The sequence below is a fragment of the Oenanthe melanoleuca genome, chromosome 8, assembly GCF_029582105.1.
Source record: "Oenanthe melanoleuca isolate GR-GAL-2019-014 chromosome 8, OMel1.0, whole genome shotgun sequence".
Lineage (NCBI taxonomy): Eukaryota > Metazoa > Chordata > Aves > Passeriformes > Muscicapidae > Oenanthe > Oenanthe melanoleuca.
In genome coordinates, this window is record NC_079342.1 from 18,112,494 (window position 1) to 18,131,269 (window position 18,776).

Here is an 18,776-nt window from a genome sequence, read left to right on the forward strand (position 1 = left end):
TTGTATTTTAAGTAAGCATTTGAGCCAGCTTTTTTAACTTAAACCAGTTGTCCTCTTAATCACAAGACGCAGGCCTTGATTTCATTTTTATTTTGAAAGCAAGTTGGGAAAGTTTACAAAACCTGACCAAGAAAAAAATTATGAAAATATTTAAGTGGATTCATCTTTGGTTACTTCTTATTGCAGTTCCAATAAAACATACACCATTTCTATAGTTCAAAAAAGTCAGAAGGTCAATCAACATAAAAACAAGACGTGCTTTCTTTACATATTCATAAATATCCTCAATATTAGAAAAGTTGTTTCGCAAAGATTTTTTTTCTGGCAGTGTTAACTTACTATTATACACAGGCTACAAACTTCTTCCTAAGCCTTTAATTACAAGTTCAGCTATTTACAGACTGCAAAATATTAAGACGTAAAACTCCTTCATAAATACGAAAATAGATCATCTCGCAAAGATCTTTATACTTAATCAAATATCTGGCTGCCCCTCCTCCCAAAGAAAAAGGTCATTTGTTTTGCATAGAAATGTAGTGACATGCAATATAAACAATAGCATTAAGTGCAAACAGGAATTATTCAAGTGTCTTTAGTTGTACTGGCAAAAAATACCAATGTTCTGTTACACATAATACATCAATGCCTCTCCAAGTACAAGTCTGCTACAGCCCCTTGGCTGTGCTGCTTTTGAGAGCAATTCACATGCATTCTCTTGGCTGCATTTTATCAACCTGCAACCACAACAAAAATAGCTTATAACAGACATTTAAATGAACTCAACATAGATTTAAAGTGAATTAAAAACATCTTTGATCTCTTCAGGGAGATGCGTAGCAATGTGTAGAAAGTACTTTAAAAGAGCAAGAACTGCTCCTGTAAAGTCAAAATCACTGTAAAATCCAATCACAATAAAACTTTGTCACATCACTATAAAACAAGGAGTTTGCTGACCACATGTTCAAATTCATGTTTATCAGCAGCTGTCAGAAAATGGCCCTCTGTAGAAAAGCAACTTCAGTAGGCACAAAACCTAGGAGTTACTAGGTGCAGCCTAGATTCAGCTTTATGCAGCCAAAGGGATGAGATGTAGTGACTTCCAAATGCATCCTTAGAAACACTAGGTTTCAGCAACCACTTGGTAGTTTTTAAAATGACCTTTTACTCCAGCTTCATACACGTGCCTCTTCCCATGCAAACCAATCCAATAAAGGCCTGAGCTACTAGTCCTTGGCATTTCTGTTTCTGACATCTCCATCTCAGTACCAAGAGCCAGAAGAGTTAATAGTTGTGCCCAATGCATGTCAGTTGGTTGTGCTTAGAGCGGAGTTAAGAAAATAAAATTTTAGCTGTGCTGCTTTGCAAGAGCTGTTCAGAGCAGGGAAACATAAAGACGGTGTAAGAGAACAATGAGGTCTCTGCAGTGGGTGCCCCAGCGGTACCCCAAGCCTGACTGCTCTAGCTTTGCAGTGTCAGAGAGGGCAACAGGCTTCATGATGAGGTGTCAGCCAGGGCTCTCTCAGGGAGCCTCAGGGCAGCCAGAGGTGTGTGTGTGCTCTCTGCTCAGGCTGCTGGACAGCTTCTCTCGGCCTGGTGATCCAAAAGTAAATTACTAATTATTGCTTGTTTGTCTGACGTCACACACCTAAATGCATCTTGTGACAACAGAAGCTGGTGCTGATGGTTTCCTTCTCAGAAGATACAATTGTAGCAAAGATTAAAAAAAGGAAAACAAAAACAAAAGAAGCAAGCAGGCACCAGGCAGGCCACTGAGTTCTGGTGTTTCTCTGTTCTCAAAGTGGCAGCCATACAAGCTGCTCTGCACTCTGCAGACAGCTGTGGGCCAAAAGGTGTGATCTTAGTGAGCACAGGCATTTTCTCCTTCAAACTGCCAACAGCTGCCTAATCTGGCATGGACTGTATTAAATAACTCAGCAACACTGGGTTTCTCATTTGATTCATGGCAGCCACTGCAAAGGGAGAACTGCTGCTCAGGTTAGCACACACTTCACTAGAGGAAGTCATAGCTGTAAGTCATAGAATAGCTACCTACACCTCAGGAAAGATACACATCCCAGCCAAGAAAGAACTAAGGCTCTCTCCATCCTTTCTTTGAAACAGGAGAAGAGTGGAAGTAGTCTGGCTTTCATCAGAGACTAGCTTACAGTATCGAGCCTTACAAGAGAGCAGGAAGAATGTAACAAGTTACCTGGATGAAATTCTGGATTCTGCTGCATCACCATCTGCTCAGCAGGTGTGCAATGTTTACCTCACTCAGAAATGATAATATAGGTTAAAAAACCCTAAAAAATCAAATTTTAAAAATCCCATGGGTTTTGAGATGATGATAGTAGAAAAGGGCAGGATGTTACATAAATGTCATAGAACAAGCTTTCCCATACACTGCATCCCAGAGCAGGGATTGCTGATTTTGGTTCCAGCAAGCAGCATTAAAACTTACGTTGCTGCATTTTTCACAGGTACCTGCTGGTGGAGGAAAGTAAAAAAAAAAAAAAAAAAAAAAAAAACCAAAAAAAAAAAAACCACACCAAAACCACCAAAAAAACCCCCATCCTATTCAGTGAGAAACCAATAAAGACAGCAGCTTCTTTCTGCAGAGGACACAAAAAGTCAGTTTGGGACAAGCTGATTTTTTTCAGTTTGACAATTCAAAGCTCTACTGTGAGTTGTTCTCTCCAAGAGCTTGTGGGGTTACAACACTGCTGGCAACTTCCCTTAGCATGAGATCCCTGTCCTCTGTCAAGCAGGCTAGTCAGGAGCCATCATTACTGCAGTGAAATCAGTGAGATGGGATGTTGTACCAGAGAGGGAGGTGAATGGGACTCTTCCAGCTTAGTGATAATAGTCAATTGTGATGTAGCTACTGTATTTAACTGTTCTGCAGAAACACATCATGATGTCCACTCGGCTCTTCAGAGATAAGAGCCCACCCACTGCCAAAAGCTCAGTACAGCTGGTACTTTCAGGAGCAGTTCCTTCAGAAGCCCAGAAATGGCAATGCCTGGAATATGCTTCTCTGTGCCCTGGGCAAATCTTCCTCCACATTTGGGCTGAGGTACATAAAGTGCTGTACAAGGAAGTGAGCTTCCCTGCACAAATGTATTAAACATCATTACTAAATCCCAAGGAAAATGAAACACAAGGGAACAGATTCTTCTTGTTAATTGCAAAGTACTTGTCATGTGACTCAGCCTGCAGATTGTGACCAGCATGAGGGGTTTTGTTTTTGCTGCTTTTGAAAGAAGAGCTTGTTTAATGCTACAACAGTATTCAAAGCAGCTCTGGGACCAGAGAGCGTTCCTATCTGCTCAACATAGCTCAGAAAGACTTCTGTGCCTGTTTCTGAAACTCACATGCACTGATGCAGAATGCTAATGAAAAATCTGCAGTGGCTTAGAGCATCTGTTCAGTTAGAGGAAAGAGGGAAAAATTTAAGTGTCATTCTTTTTACTCTACATGGAGCTTAAGACCTTAAAATGCCCCATTGCTGGAAATCCAGGTCAAACTGTTTACATGGTGCCTGCTCTGGCTGCTTGGAAGGACTGTGGGACCCACATGGCCATTCTGGCTGGACTAGTTCCCCCTCCTAATGCAAATCAGAAAAGGGAATAAACACAATTTGAAATAAAGTTTTATAAAATAATCAGTCTCTTCAGATACTGTCTGCAGCTATCTGTCTGGACAGCCAGCTTCCACCATCTGTTGAGTTTCTTTCAAATGTGAAGCCCAGCACTGCAGAGAACCAGAGTTTAATCAGCTGGGAACAACTGTTCCTTCAAGCACACATTCAGTTTAAGCCCTCTCTTCATATGTCACAAGTTGACTTTGTGCTGCCACTTGCCGAGATGTTGGAGGAGGTCTGAGACAATAGGGCAGGACTGTCCCCATCCTGCTCCCTGAAGGACCATGCCTCTCTCTTCAGCTCAGTCGGAGGACTAACACTGAACAGAGGCTTTGTAGACTCTAACAGAGTAATTTTCAGTAGATCATCTTCTACCTCCATCTCTTCAGAAGGGAGACAACCTGCAAACACTTGTGGGGAGCTGTGTCCCTCAGAGTTCACTGAATTCTCAACTGAGAGCTTTTTGTAAGACAGTGGCCCAGACAGGGCCAGCACTAATGGCTGATCACATGCTGGATCTCCACATGCATTCTCAACAGGGCAAAACCCATTTTCCTCCTGGGCCACTGGCCCATCTGAACAGTCCATATCCTCTTCTTGTCCTGGTGCAAGAAGAAACTCTGGTCTATGAGGCTTGGCATGAAAGGGGGGAATCTCTGACACACCATATTTAGTGCTACTCAATAGTTTTTGCCGAACCTCTGCACCTAACTGGGCTGGGTCACACCTGCCAACAGTTGAAGACAGTCCCCCAAACAGGCCATATTCCTTGTGTGGTAATTCAGGAGAGAGTGGAAGTGATCTGCATCTCCTCCCAGGAAGAAGGGAAGGTTCTTGCCCGTCTGTGCTATATGCCTGCCGAAACTGGGACTGGCTGGCTTTTAAGCCTCCACCTGCCTCTGGAGAATGTAGGTCAAACACGAGGGAAATCACAGACTTGCTTGGCATGTCAAAGAATTTGATCTTTCCCCCCTTGAGGTCCTCCCGGGCGCTGAAGGGATTCACTTTCCGGCCTAACCCTTTGCTTGGTGTGTAGTAGGGGTCCTGCACGTTTATCTTCCTGAAAGGTTTGCGGGCGAATATATCCGACTGGCTGCGTGACAACCAGATATTCCGACGTGGACGGGGTGACTTGGGTGGGATCTTATCATCCAAGGAACTCAAACGTTTTACTCCTGGTCCTTTATCAATTGATCCTGAGTAGAAAAAGAGAAATACTCTTAGCTTGAGGAAGCTCTGTGCATAGCTGTGCACCTGCTTGCTTATAGAGCCTTCATGCCCACTGCAAAGAAAAAAGCTCCATTTCTGATATTCCAAACTATGTTCCATAGGCATATAAACTCCTTCCTTTTAAGTTCCTGCACAAACACAAGTACACCATCCTCTTCTCCTCAGTGTATTTTAGGGCCCCTGCAAACTTCCTCGCTGCCAGTATACTGCCACAGCAGAGATGGCACAGGGTGGTGTTAGAGAAGAACAAATTGCATGTTTCTAGATTTATTGTCCTGGCTTCCAGCAGAGGTTGCCCAAGGTCTGTTGGTGCTACTGCCCACAAAAGAGAACTAATACAAAACATAGTTGCCAAATAAATGGGGACTTTTTCACTCTGATGGGAAATGTCTAAGAGAAAAAAAAAAAAAAGTCTCTCCTTGTACCATGCAGATTTTAAATCAATCTATCCCAGCCTTCTTTCAGTACATTATTCAACACAAAACTGGAGATACATGAGAGTCTGATCCTAATAATAGGAGTTTAAAAGTTGTACATGTGCCTGTGAATTTGCATCCGTTGCACATGCACACATTTATAAATAAAAGCTGTATCACTAGATTAGGATGAAAAACTGGTAGATGTTAACTCCCCAAGTATTTGGAACGTGCATTGGCCATGAGCTCTCAAGATGCCTCTAAAGAGCTGTGTTACAGCAATAACAAATGGATAAAAAAAAGTGATCTCTCCTTACTATTCTTCCCAAATAAGCACATAAGATTTTCACTTTTTCCTTTAAATACTGCCACAGTTTAGACTACAGCCATTTCAGTAGGAAAGACTATGCAAGTCCAAGAACAGCATGCAACACTTCTTTGAGAAGTACTTGTTTTGTACATGTACATCAAAGGGAGAATGACAGGGGGAAAAAAAAAAAAACACCAAAAGAAAAAGAACCCAACCCAAACAAAAAACCCTAAACAAACAAACAAACAAATTTCCTTTTTAACTCACACCTCTTTTAGATGCTTTCCAGGTGTGGGAGAACTACCACATGCATTAACTCTGCATGGTTTGACGCAGAGAAAAAAATATTTCCATCTACAACTATATTACAGATCGATAGTTATGTCCATATGTTACATATTTGCATATCCACATAAAATAAGAAACTATTTTTAAGGTACTCTTAAGTTTCTAATGCCAGAAGTGTACTAACATAAAACACCCAAGTCAGAATATGGCCCAGGATACAGGAGTTTGCTCCTCACACCAGGTGGCACCAGACAGCTTTAGAAAAAAACCTTTCAAGGCCAACATTCCCAAGCAGACCTGGGACTCATCTTTTCTCGTCTTTCAGAGTATTTCTAGGTACTTTATAATACTCTTGCATCTTCTGTGCTCTTCCTCCTGAAGGAATTTAAGAAGCCTCTAAATGTTACATGTAACATACACCAAAAAAGTTATGCATATGTACAAAGCATGGCAGCAATAACTCAAAAGTTGATGGATTTTTCATATACTATTAGCAATTTACAAACACATTCCCAAATGAACTCTAAATTTCCTCTCAAGATCTTGGGGACAGAATATTATTAGGCACTTTAAGAAACAGTCTGCTTTTTTTTCACCGAAGGACATTCTGAGATGCAAAGTATAGAGCATTGCTCCAGAATAATTTTCAGGGTTTGTGTAAAATCATTCATAAACCATAAATAAAACCATATATAGCCAAAACACAAATTTTCAGAATATGAAGCTTTTTCTCCTCTTGCTGTGAACACATAGCAATGTTTGCACAATACAGACACTTACCTTTTGGTTTTCTTTCACTGTTGTCAAGGTTCAAGAACTTTCTTTCTCTCTCTGAGTCCTCATTTCTCAGGCGGTTTAACATTTCCTCCAGTGTTTTGACAATATCAGCAAATGAAGGACGCAACTTTGGATCCATCTGTGAATGCACATAAATCAAGTAAGTCCATGTGGGTTTGCTCATGCTATTCTGCTTACACAGTTGAGAGAGAGGGACAATGAGGAAATGCAAAATGGTTTTAAGTGTGTTGTCAATGAAAAAAAACCTACAGAAAGCAGGGGAAAAGCAGTATTCTATTATACCTCTCACATTTAATTTGTAAATATTCTAGGAAGAGGAAAAATTTTTAATTGAAAAGGTGGGAAACTGTCAGATTCATGGTTTGTGAGGGGAGGTTGGTTGGTTTGCTTGAAACAGCTTGCATAATTCAGGATTTCTTTCTGGACTCTGGTTATATACCAATTATATACCAATGTTATTTCAAAAGGATTACACAAAACAACATGGCTATGTCAGTCTTTAAAATATTGTAATTCTTCCATCATCTCCTTGTGGCTCTAATTAAAACACTCCTAAATAGCACTGCTGATCTTAAAGCTGAAAATGTTGTATTTTTCCATCTGTTACTTAGCCATACTACATAGTGTACTGGTCTATCTTGTAAGGAAGCAAGAGCGGTGTGAAAAAGTTATAAATCAGGAAAAAGAAAAATCCATCTTTCCCAGGTAAAACATTCCCCCTGCTCATCAATATGCATTAGTCTGTATTTCTCAGTATGTATTTATTTATTCACTCCAGCAGATATAGATTCCTAAACAAAGTCCAACACTAAAATTGTACCACAGGGCAAGCAGCTTCCTTTAAACACTAACTTTAAAAGCATTTCATCATTTTGAGCATTGACTCTGTATATATGTCACAGGCTTCACTACTGTAGGTAGCAACATCTAATTCAGCAGCCAAAAGTTAACTTCATTCCAGTAATAAAAACAATTCTTGATCTTGATCTGATTGCTGTTTCCAGGCTTCTAAAGGCTTTTTCAGAGTGGACAAGCCCAGACAGATCTCACCTCTACAATGGGAACAGTAGTGCTGTGTACACAACAAACCCCAAAGACCTCCCTGATACTACCCTGCAGGTTGAGATGGATCTTTCTGAAGAGCAGTGGTATGATCAGCAATGCCAGAACACCTTCTAGCAACAAGGGGCAAAGTGCTAAAAATTCCTATGTACAGTAATAAAAACAAAACAAAGAAACCACACTTGAAGAGCTGAAGAGCAACAAGAAAATAGTTCTAAAGCAGCAGCTGGAATTTCCTGGCATTGGTAAACATTTTTCTGCATTCCCTATTTCACTGAAAGAGTAGGGCAGGGGCAACACTGAAGCACACACTGTACTCTGACAAACTTACTAATTTGGGAATCTTAGGGAGCTGTTGCAAGCTACTGGAAGTTACAGGAAGTAAAAAGAGCTCTCTGGCTATTTTAATTTGTGCTAGGTAAGATCCAAGACAAGAGCAGCAATGGAAAAGTTATTCAGAGCAGTCCATATTCTGCTCAAATGGAAGAGAAGGTTCCTTCTCAAAGCAGCAGTTGCCAACAACTTAGCTCATCCTGGTAAGCTTTTTGCATGATCATTTATGATTATGTTTATTAAATAGTCCCACAAGTAGGCTTATAATCATTGGATGCTTGCAGGTGCTTATTTACAAACCCACACACTTTAAATTAAATGTAAATTAAATTAAACGTTAATCCACTACTCATACATGCCAGTTTCTACTGGTCTTCTTAGGATGCCTTAAAACACATTTTCTGGCTGTAGAAAATCCCAGGGATTTGCACATTACTTCAGTTGGGCTATACAGTTCACACCTTGTTGACCTATTAAATAATAAAAAGCTATATAAATGCCCATGTCTCAGAGAAAATTACCACACCAATCACTTCTTACTGAAGCCCAGCATGCTTAGGACAATATAAAGAAAGCCTTATCTGTTTACTCTGTTTTCTTTCTCCTAGGTGAGTGGTATGTGAATTCCAGCATGCCCCACACTGAAATCAGCATATTAATGGCTGGATCACAAGACAGCAATTTCCATTTCAATTCAGCAAAGGGACATTTATTATACAAGAAGCTGCATTTGACAATAATGAGTAGGAGAAAACCCTTTTTCTCTGAGCACACCGAATTCTTACATGAGAATAAAAACTGCCCCTTCCTTCATGAGCAGCTTTATACTGAATTTCTGAGATGAAAAACTGCTTTGAGTCATGCATTATGTGTTTGGATGCAGCACCGTTTCTGGAGTCTCCAAGTGGGAGCTGAACTTTTCAAAGTCAAATCCTACCTCTAATCAAACCCTTTAGAGCTCATGTAATCAAAGCACTTCGTAAATGTGAGTGAGATGTACCACTGTCCAGGTGAAGCAAGCTCTACTGTACTAAGGTGAAATAAGAGGAGTAAAACAGTAAGTTCCACAAACACTTTTAGAATCAAATTATGCTACGTGATGCCAAAAGCAGCAGTCATTGCTCCCATTCGCACCTTTATACCACTCTCTCCTTGAGCGTGGGCTTTTGTAATAATACAAAGTAAAGAGAGAGGTCAGGTCAAAAATAACCACCAAAAGCACAAAGAGATGAAACTTCTTAAAAGCACTCACTTGAGCACAATGCTGGCAATCAGTTCCAGCACAGCCTGGTTGTGAATCCAGGGCCATGTTTTGTGCAGTAAAATTTTTTTAAGTTGCCTCTACTTAAGTTGAGCAGACTGGACATTCCCAACTTCAGCTGAATGTGGTGGAAGCTCAGGTTCTCTTACTATACATAAACTGATTTACTATACATTGGCAATAATAACTCTGTTACAGGATAACCAACAGAAGAGATCTACTGCCCTGGAGTTTTCACAATAAGGAGCCAGGAAGGTATCCAGCACTATCACAATTTTACTTGAATAATTGCCAGAAAATTTTCTCCCTACAGCACAGGGCCTATAGCCTTACAGATATTAAATCATTTCAGTCTAAGTTTGGATTTTATGACACAGGCTAGGGATTTGGATGTCAAACCCCTTCTCCAAAAGGCATCATACAGACACTTCAGAATAGTTTAATGCCTGCTTTTGATTTGTTTGTCCCCTCTGTTTGTAAGAGCAAGTCAGTCCGGCCTTCATAGCTCAGTAGGTCTGCACACAACAACAGCTGGATTTTGTCAGCCCGAGGGTTAGCCAGTGTCAATGGCATCCAACTGGTTATGATCAGCCTGAGCAGTCTGCAAGAAGCTGTTTAGTGTGTCAGACCTGTTTGTTTGGCAGGACAGAACACAGAATTGCAAAAACACAAGACAGACCTTTTAGCAAGGGGAAGGGAAGGTAAAAACTGAAAGAGACTTCCTGGGTTGTCAGAAGGTACATTGGTTTTAGAGGTAGGCTCTTCAAGTCTCTTCTGTAAATGCTTTAAGCTTTCTTTTCAAAAGCCAGAAGGATTTAGACAACTCCAGTTTAGGAGTTCTCTCCCCTTCAAGTAAGATACTTACATTACAGCAATTGAAGGCCAGCTGGAGGAAGTCAGGAGGACAGTCTCCCACCATGTGTTGGAAGGAATCATAATCCAACCCAAAATTCTGTACAAACGACAAAGCATAGAGAAACAAATGAGGTTTTCTATCTAGCTCAAAGCATCTTCTTTTCATGGGGTGCCTATGTGAAGTTATCAGGAACAACCATGAACACTTTTCTCAGCAACCACATAACAGAAGAGTTTGAGAAAACTTCATGCACACTCCAAACTGCAGCATTCCCAGTTGGAATTACTGATACAGGATAGCTGTAAGAGAATGAGTTGATATCAAAGCCCATCCTTCTTCCTGGATTCAAATACAATCCATTGCACTTGAAACGTTGCCTGTGTGGATTTGGAAACAACACTGTATACTATGATGTTTCACTGTAGTGACTTTCACAGTGCACATTAACAGCCTGCTCTAAAACCAGAGGCTTTACCATGATGGAAATGTATCAGTTAAAATGGCTAACACTTCAGTGGATGGTAGACTGGTAATACAAATTATACAGTTCCTTAAGTGCATGTCTATAAAAATCTGAAGGGCAGACTAAAAAAGAATTGTTTATTTATTGCAGTCCAAGTCCTAAGCAATTTTTTCATTTTCAGAAATGGAGAGGGATAGACAATTTGGAATAACCTCCACAGAGGGTCAAAAGCTGCCCTGTAGATGGGACGAATAATGAAAAAAGTATCTTTAATTATATTTCAATTATAGCTCAGATCCACAGTGCTTAGCAGAGTCCACACAAAAATAAGGGTGAACTTATTCTGGTTGCTGTAAGTACAGCTCCTGCCCCTTTCACAAGGGGGGCTGCTTAGTGCATGCAGAGTGCCAAAAGTGCCTCACTGTGAACCTGGCAAGAGCTATCACTCCACAAAAGGAAGAGTTTGCATTGCAATGCTCTCAATGTCCTGCCAGTAAGGGGCAGAAAGAATTCCCACGAGGACTGCAGCTGCACGAAATTTTTGAGAAAGTGTCTTCAATGGAGCTTCCTACAATAACAGCATAAAGAGCAAAAGCTTTTTACAGGCTATTTTTAAAGTCACATCTATTCATCCTATCTTTGACAGCAGTGCAGAAGTTCTAAAGGCTGAGCTGTTATCATGGCAGACTCACATCCTCCCACCAATGTTATAAACACAACCACGTACCTCTGTGCGAGGGAGATAGTCTGGGTCTGCCTGTATTCTTGCTATAATCTCACAAAGAATTATGCCATAGGAGAACACATCTGCCTGAGAGAGAAAAACATTAATAGACACATGGTTCAGCTATGAATACTCAGCGTTCTTATCTGCCACTGAGTTTCTCCTTACCCCAAATGGCTATCATGAAACAACTAAAAAACACCACAGCCTTACAACACTGAGCAACTGCATTAGAGCTAACATTTTCCATGTGAAGAAACCAATGCTCACAGAAAGCATTCTTGTTGCACAAATAGCAATGATAAATTTAATTTTTTTCAAGAAAAGAAAAAGAAAAACCCACCAGACCACTCTTAATTCAGCAATGCAAAAATTTAAAAAATAAAAAAATCCTTTCTTGAACAAAGAATAGTGAAGTTCCATTTGATGTCTTACACGTGGGAATAATTAAAAACCCTGCCAAAACATGACATGCCCATATATCACTCTTGTTAGAAAAACAGGTTTAAAATACATGTAATTCATAGCTTAGCCAGAATATTAATGCTGTTTTTAAGAAAAATTACATTTTCCTCTTCTCAGTTCAGTACCTCTGGAGAAAACTGTCTTCCCAAAGCCTGAGATATCTAGCAGCACTGTATATATCAGGTTTACTTTTCACGACAATTAGTAACCACTCATCTGACTACCTCTGGAGCTGCACAGTTCCTCAGATTTCTACCCATCTGAAAATTTCAGGCAATAAAATTTAGGAAAACATGGAATACAAGTCTAGAGGGCAGAAGCATGAATCCATCCCTTATGTATCAGGCTTGTTTATGTGTTCCCTTTCATGCTGATGAGGTATTACAACTGCTTCCTCTTCAGTCCCCCCCATGGTAGGGTCAATGAAGAATGTGGCACCATAGATTTGGGTACTTTATTATTAATTTAGGTCACTTAAACTCTTTTAAAAGCTTTGAAATTGTAATCATTACATTAATTACTGAGGTAGTTACTGCTTTCCTGCAAGTTAAAAGTACCACAAATTAAACATATCATTAACTACTAGATCCAGAGAGGTACAAGAGGTGGGCTTTATCACAGAAAAGCTGCACTGGCAGAACTGAAGCAATGGAGACAAAATCCTGTGTAAAGAAGATATTGACTGAAAATTTCCAAAACCCAATATGACCTGATCCTTCTCTGAAAGAAACATTTCCCAATGACACAAACAGAAAACCTTAGATATACCTTTGGAGAACATTTTGTCTTATCAAGGTATCTTCCCTTAAGACATGCTGGTTTATTTTTTATATTTATACACACACATACATATACATACATGCAAATATACATATATATTACATATATATATACACACACACACACATAGAGAATTGTGCAAGTTTAGATACAGACCTTTTACTTCTACCCAGAATTCACCAATGTGCAGTCAGGGAAGCAGCTTTGCTACATTTTTCAGACTCGGTTAAATTGTGTTAGGTCAACAAAACATTACTGTATTTCAGTATGTGGGGTGTTTCAAAATGGAAACAGTGTAACAGAGAACAATCCTAAAACCAATTCTATTTCCATATAAGAATAAACACCATTAATTAAAAGCATTAGCTATTTAATTCTCACTCTCCCTTAGTCTGAATGATCTGAGTACAGAAACATTACAAGTGAAAATAACAATAATTTTAGTATGATGGAAATTCGAAATCTTGCATACCGCTACAGAAAAAACCATTTGACAACTAACTGCATTTATACCATGTACCTACCTTCTCATTGTAGGGCTCATCTCTGAGAACTTCTGGTGCCATCCAGAAGGGTGAACCCACAACTGGTAACTTCTCACTATGTAGATGTGGGATAGATAAGAATGGGAGGTGGTGGGAGAGAAGGAAGAACCATTAATTAAATGTTCAAGCATTGCTACTAACTTTCCCAATCAATTATTAACATCAATTAAAGAATGCTTTATTTTAAGGTCACAGCTATTGAATAGGTTTTTACTGCTTAACTCTTGGCACAGTTGGCTCCTTCATCTATACATAAAAAGGTTTGTGGACATCATTTTTGGGCTAGATGCCAAGTTCTCCATTCATCCAGCAAGACATGCAGTTATCCATCCCTACACGTATATTCTGAATGAAGCCAAACTTATTAATTATTAAAATAAAGATTTGAAAACTGTTTAAAAAAAATTAAAAATCAAGATGGATCAGATGAATTCTTTAATATGGAAAAATTAAAAATAATCAGAATAGACCCAATTTGAAAAACTTTCAGTTTTCACAAACTGAATACTGAGGCCTTAAGGAAGGCTCCAGCCTGTCACCCAGCTCATCTTGAGGGAATACCTATTTTAAAAAGAAAAGGCCTCTGAAGGTTTCAAAATAGCACAGCTTGTTACCAGCTAACTGCAAAGAAAAAGCTGCATTTGAAAATGGAGGTAAAACTAGATAAAAACAAAATAGTGGCTAACGTAGCAATTCTATTATGTCGCTGGTTTTAGTCTCAAGCTACTAACTAATTTCATTTTTCAAGGCATCTCAAAGCTGGATATTAAGGACACCTTAAGGCACCTGTAGTGTCTTCCTGATTTTCTGATGGGTTCATCTGAATACAGCTGAAGCTTTCAGCACCTCACAGGGTGCTGCTCCACAGCAGCTACAAGACAGACAGTGGCTATACTTATCAGTAGTTTGTAATTGAAGATATTCGCTTTGTTAAGCTTTTACATCCAGTATTTCACCAATATTAATGCAAGCCTTCAGATCTCTCAAGATATCGTTTTAGGATATGCGCAATTAAAAACTATGCACAGCTGAGATCAACTTTTATTGTTTTCTTCACAGTCAGAAGTGCTGGAAGGCTTTCATGTATTTTAGGCAGAAGCACACACTGGAGAAAATCTGACAGCACATTTCACAGTCAGAATACTCTGCAACACACAAGTCAATATACAGAGAGAACAATGAAATCTTTGTCCTTGATCTCTCTAATGGAGGGATGACAAAAGAACTATTTTCAATTGTAACAATAGCTTGTGACAGCCCCCTGTGCATTCCTCAAATGAGTTGACTATAATTTCATCCTAGAGAAAAGAAAATTGTGAATTACACAGTAATTTTATAATTAATTTTATTTACCCTGTTATAATCCTGGATCTTAAAAACTAACCCAGAGATTAAATAAGAATAATGCCAGAATGCCACTGAATATTGTTTATGAAGGTGCAAAGAAGCTAAAGTTGCTTGAAATCAACGAATGACATTAATTAGAAAATCATCCCAATCCAGAATGCTGGACAACATTTTTGTGTTTGCTTTGTGTTTTGGGTTTTTTTAACCCCAAAATTCCCAAAAACCAGATTAAAAGATCTACTGAAGAGCTTGAGCAAATCCTTCAGTGACTGGAACATTTTTGAAGAATAAATGTCACCACTAAATATCAAAATATACAGTAATTAAGGCTGAAACATTTTGGTTATTCAGTCTACAGCTCCAGACTGAAGACTGAGAGTATTTTTTGAAAATTATGTACCAGAGTGCAATAACAGCCTCAAGGATCTGGTTCACTAGAGCTTCTGACCTGCACAGTTGTACTACAACTCTCACTCCATTTAGATTAGCTTGCATACCTGTGATCAGGAATTTTCTCTGCTAAACCAAAGTCTCCAACTATTGCTGAGTATCCATTCTCATCATGTTTGATTAAGCAGTTCTGGAAACAAAACAAAACAAAACAAAAACCAAACAGAAGAGTTACTGTCTGGGCATGAAACTTCTCTAACATCCCAGATTAAAAATAGATAAAACAAGACTACAAATATAGTTTGGAAGATATTAATCTATGAGAAGCATTTGTCTGAGAGCAACAACCCTTTTCCCCCACCCTCCCCCTTCACAATCACATGTCTGTCAAACTTAAGATGCTGCAAACAGACCTCCACTTAGTTAATAATCCACTTAAAAACTTGCTGAGAAGGCAGGCAGCCAGAGGCAGCACATACCCTGCTAGGTTTTAACAAGAATTAAGATGATTTAGCTCCCTTATGCTCAACTATGCAATACATACTGTTCACTATGACACCTTACATTTTCTTTTTACAATTTGCCTGTACTTGACCAGAATACAAGATCAGAGAAGACTCTAAATGCATTTATATATTTTGCTATATTACTGAAAAGGAACTTGCTGCTTTGCAGTAAACTTCCATCAGAAAATATAAGATGTGACTAAGTTATACGTCCTTTTAGAGTCCCAAAATTCTTTTTTTTACAGTACATCATAAAACATGATTTAAGAGAAAAGTCTAATAGGGAAATGCTGTCAGTCTTTTCCTTTCAGATATGCCCTCCAGTGTCAGGATGGAGGGCAACTTAAGGACACACACAGATAATTGTGCTCTAACAGCATCACATCAGACATGGGGCATTATTGATTTATTTTTGTTATTTATTTACAACTCTGAGAAATATGCTTTGACTATTCCAGTACCACATCTTCTCCCATTTCACCAAATGAATCGATAGGTGATTCCCTCTATTTTGTTCTGTCCTGCAATAGATGGAACAGGACAGAGAATTCATTCCTTTCCCACATGCTTGTTCTGTACCCTTCTGCGGGCAGTACAATAGCAGTGACAGGCAGCAAACCCACTGACTCCTACTGAGTGGTACCCTGCATTAATTAACTAAACAGTAGGAAACACTTTCTGGCTTTATTGTGCCTGGATGTACAAAAGCCCCTCGCTGACCCTAGAGCATTAGCTTGTCTGTATAATGCAACTATCAAGAAAAGTGAGTCCCTTGTCTAAAAGATCAAGTTCAGGTCATCTCTGTTTACATTATTTAGAGACGATTGTAGCTCAGGCCATGAAGTAAGTTTTCTTCCTGCCAATTTAAAGGTTAAGCAAGCCACTCCTGAGATCATGTAAAGAAAATGCATGCCAGCCTCTTGAAACACATGCCAGGCTCCTGAGATGCAAAGCTTTATTTGTTTAGTATGACTCAAGTATAATAACTACAGTTAGTTTGGGGATTCATAAACATGTACCAAGTTAAATCAACTGTGCTTGCCCAAAGAGCAGCAAAGCTTCTCAGTTGCAGGCTTTGTTATCTTTTATCAAAGAGTGCATTCATTCAGCTTGCCTCTCTTTAAACATTTGGTCGCTGTAAGTGGACTTAAAACTGAGAAGGATAAAACTACTGAAAAATCTTACTCAAATGATTCAGACAAGGGGAATTTCATTGCGTACCACACAGAAACAAGTCCATGAGGACACCAAAGATTTTGCAGTGTTCAAGAAGGCTGATACAATTTTATGCAGGAAAAAATTCAGGTTACTTTTCTGCCATAGATTTCTCAGCCACTAAAGATGATTCTTAATTCAACATTCTTTATAAAAACCTCTATCCTTCATAAACACTAGTATAGAAACATAGATTTCCTTCTTGCATTATACCTTTGATTACTGACATTTTATTAATTTTGAGAAGCAAGACTGCAGTATTTAATTTTACCTTCTGGGTTTTATGGATTATTGTTATTCTCCAATAATCCTTGATCTTGATCAAAATTTTGAGGAAACATTTACATCCCAACTAAGAACTATTTTCAACATAAATTAAAAATCTGGCTACTGATCTTAAGATGCACAATAATTTACAAGGCTGCTTTGATACCAAAAGGAAGCTTAAATGAAACATCATTGTGACAGTAAATATTCCTTCAGCTTCTTACCAGTATCTAATCGCATCCCGTTAGACAGTGATACATCAACTGAAGCTGAACAATCCTACCCCCCACCAAGCCCCAGGCAGTCTCAGCTTTCAGGTGCAGCACTGAACTATTATACAAGTAGGTTATTCCTAGATAAATCAATACATTAAATCAATGCTGCTTGACAGCTCTGAGCCCCTTCCCCGATGAGCAGGATTTGCCCACAGCAGAACCATGCTCCCTTGCTTGTGCAAGCATTTGGAGAGACCCAACAGCACAGACATCCCACTGCTGTGGGGTCCACAGGTCCTGCAGGAGAGACCACTCCACCAGGAGAAGGCACCAGGGGAAAGCCTTGGGCAACATTCCTGCTGTAGAGTACTGATGAGCTGTTCTGCTGTGGTGGGCTGCAGAAAATGTTCTCTCTCATTAGTGGACGCCTGTCTTTTGTTTGCACATGAAGAAGTGCTGAGTGTGAATTTAAATTCATTAGGATACGTATTCCAATACAAGAGTGGCTTTTTTATTCATACTTAAATCAGCCACAGGCAGGTGACATGTACCATACAATAAAATTCCAGTGTCACTACAAATGCTCACTGTAGTGAAACTAAACTGATTTAATTCATCTGGGGCAAATTTTTACGTAGCTAAGCACTGATTTCCTAGAACCCAGAAAGAATGAAAGCCCATTCCTAGCAAAATCAGTAGTAAACCCACTCTACATAAACCAGCATGGTCAGATGTCACTTCTCCAGCCTGTACAGCTCATTCAGGACAAGGCTATGCTGGTGGTAAAGCTGCATTCTGTGCTGAGATTCTCCAGGTAGTCAAGGAAAACCCTCAGCACCACCATACTCCTTCTCCACAATTCCCACCCGAGTAATACCATTACACAGCACTGTGCCAAACCCTCAGTACAGATAACAGAATTACCAGACTTGAGATGCAATTCATAAATAGGGAACATAACACAGCCTGCTGTGGTTCATGTGCACTCAATGAAAAACAAAGAATTCACATTCTATCAACAAGATAAATCAAGACCAAAAAGGGACAAAGCTTCAGTAGAGACTAAAAGGCTGAAAAGAACTTCTGAATTTAATCTAGAGGTGGTATCTTAGTAGGAAAAGTACAAATGTAATAACTGCACTGCTTCTTCTAATAATGTGATACTTCTCAGTTTCTGTAAAAAATAGTATATCAGTGTGGTATGAAGAAGTTCCATTAATGGATTTTAGCTCAGAGATGCAAGAGTTCAAACCCCTCACTAGTGCAAAGAGCCTCTCAACAACTGCCTATGAAATGCCAAGTGGCTTCACAATACAAGCTTTGAGAAAGCATTTTTGACTTACTATTGCACTATTTGTACAAGCTGCAAGGCAATAAAACTTGGTGACCTTTCCAGGCTTTCTTTCTGGACCTCTACAGACAGGGATGTTCTTTCCTTTGGCAGCTCGCACAGTCTAAGAGGGCATTATTTGACTTCAATTGAGTTTTTGAGGGAGGTTTTTTTTTCCTCCCAAAATAGGGATCTCACCAGTCCTTCCTGAGGCAGTCTCCTAATAGAAGCAAGGAGCTCTGTACATGAGTCCGAAAGAGTTAACAGAGCTGTTTATGCAGACAGATGTGAAAGAACATAAAGCCCCCTTTGTGTGTTACAGGAGCTTAACA

The 18,776-nt window shown here is 39.4% G+C and overlaps 1 protein-coding gene across 1 annotated transcript in view; it reads right to left on the reverse strand.

The window, feature by feature from the left end:
• Positions 1–74: 74 nt before the first annotated feature.
• The window catches only part of TESK2 (testis associated actin remodelling kinase 2), a 78,161-nt gene continuing 59,459 nt past the window's right edge, over positions 75–18,776 (reverse strand). Inside the window, exons 6-11 of the mRNA XM_056497164.1 lie at positions 15,019–15,101; positions 13,154–13,229; positions 11,388–11,471; positions 10,207–10,293; positions 6,668–6,803; positions 75–4,839 (exon numbers count right to left, since the gene is read on the reverse strand). Coding sequence (XP_056353139.1) covers positions 3,827–4,839; positions 6,668–6,803; positions 10,207–10,293; positions 11,388–11,471; positions 13,154–13,229; positions 15,019–15,101 — 1,479 coding nt within the window. The 3' untranslated portion in view covers positions 75–3,826. The remainder of the gene's footprint in view (positions 4,840–6,667; positions 6,804–10,206; positions 10,294–11,387; positions 11,472–13,153; positions 13,230–15,018; positions 15,102–18,776) is intronic.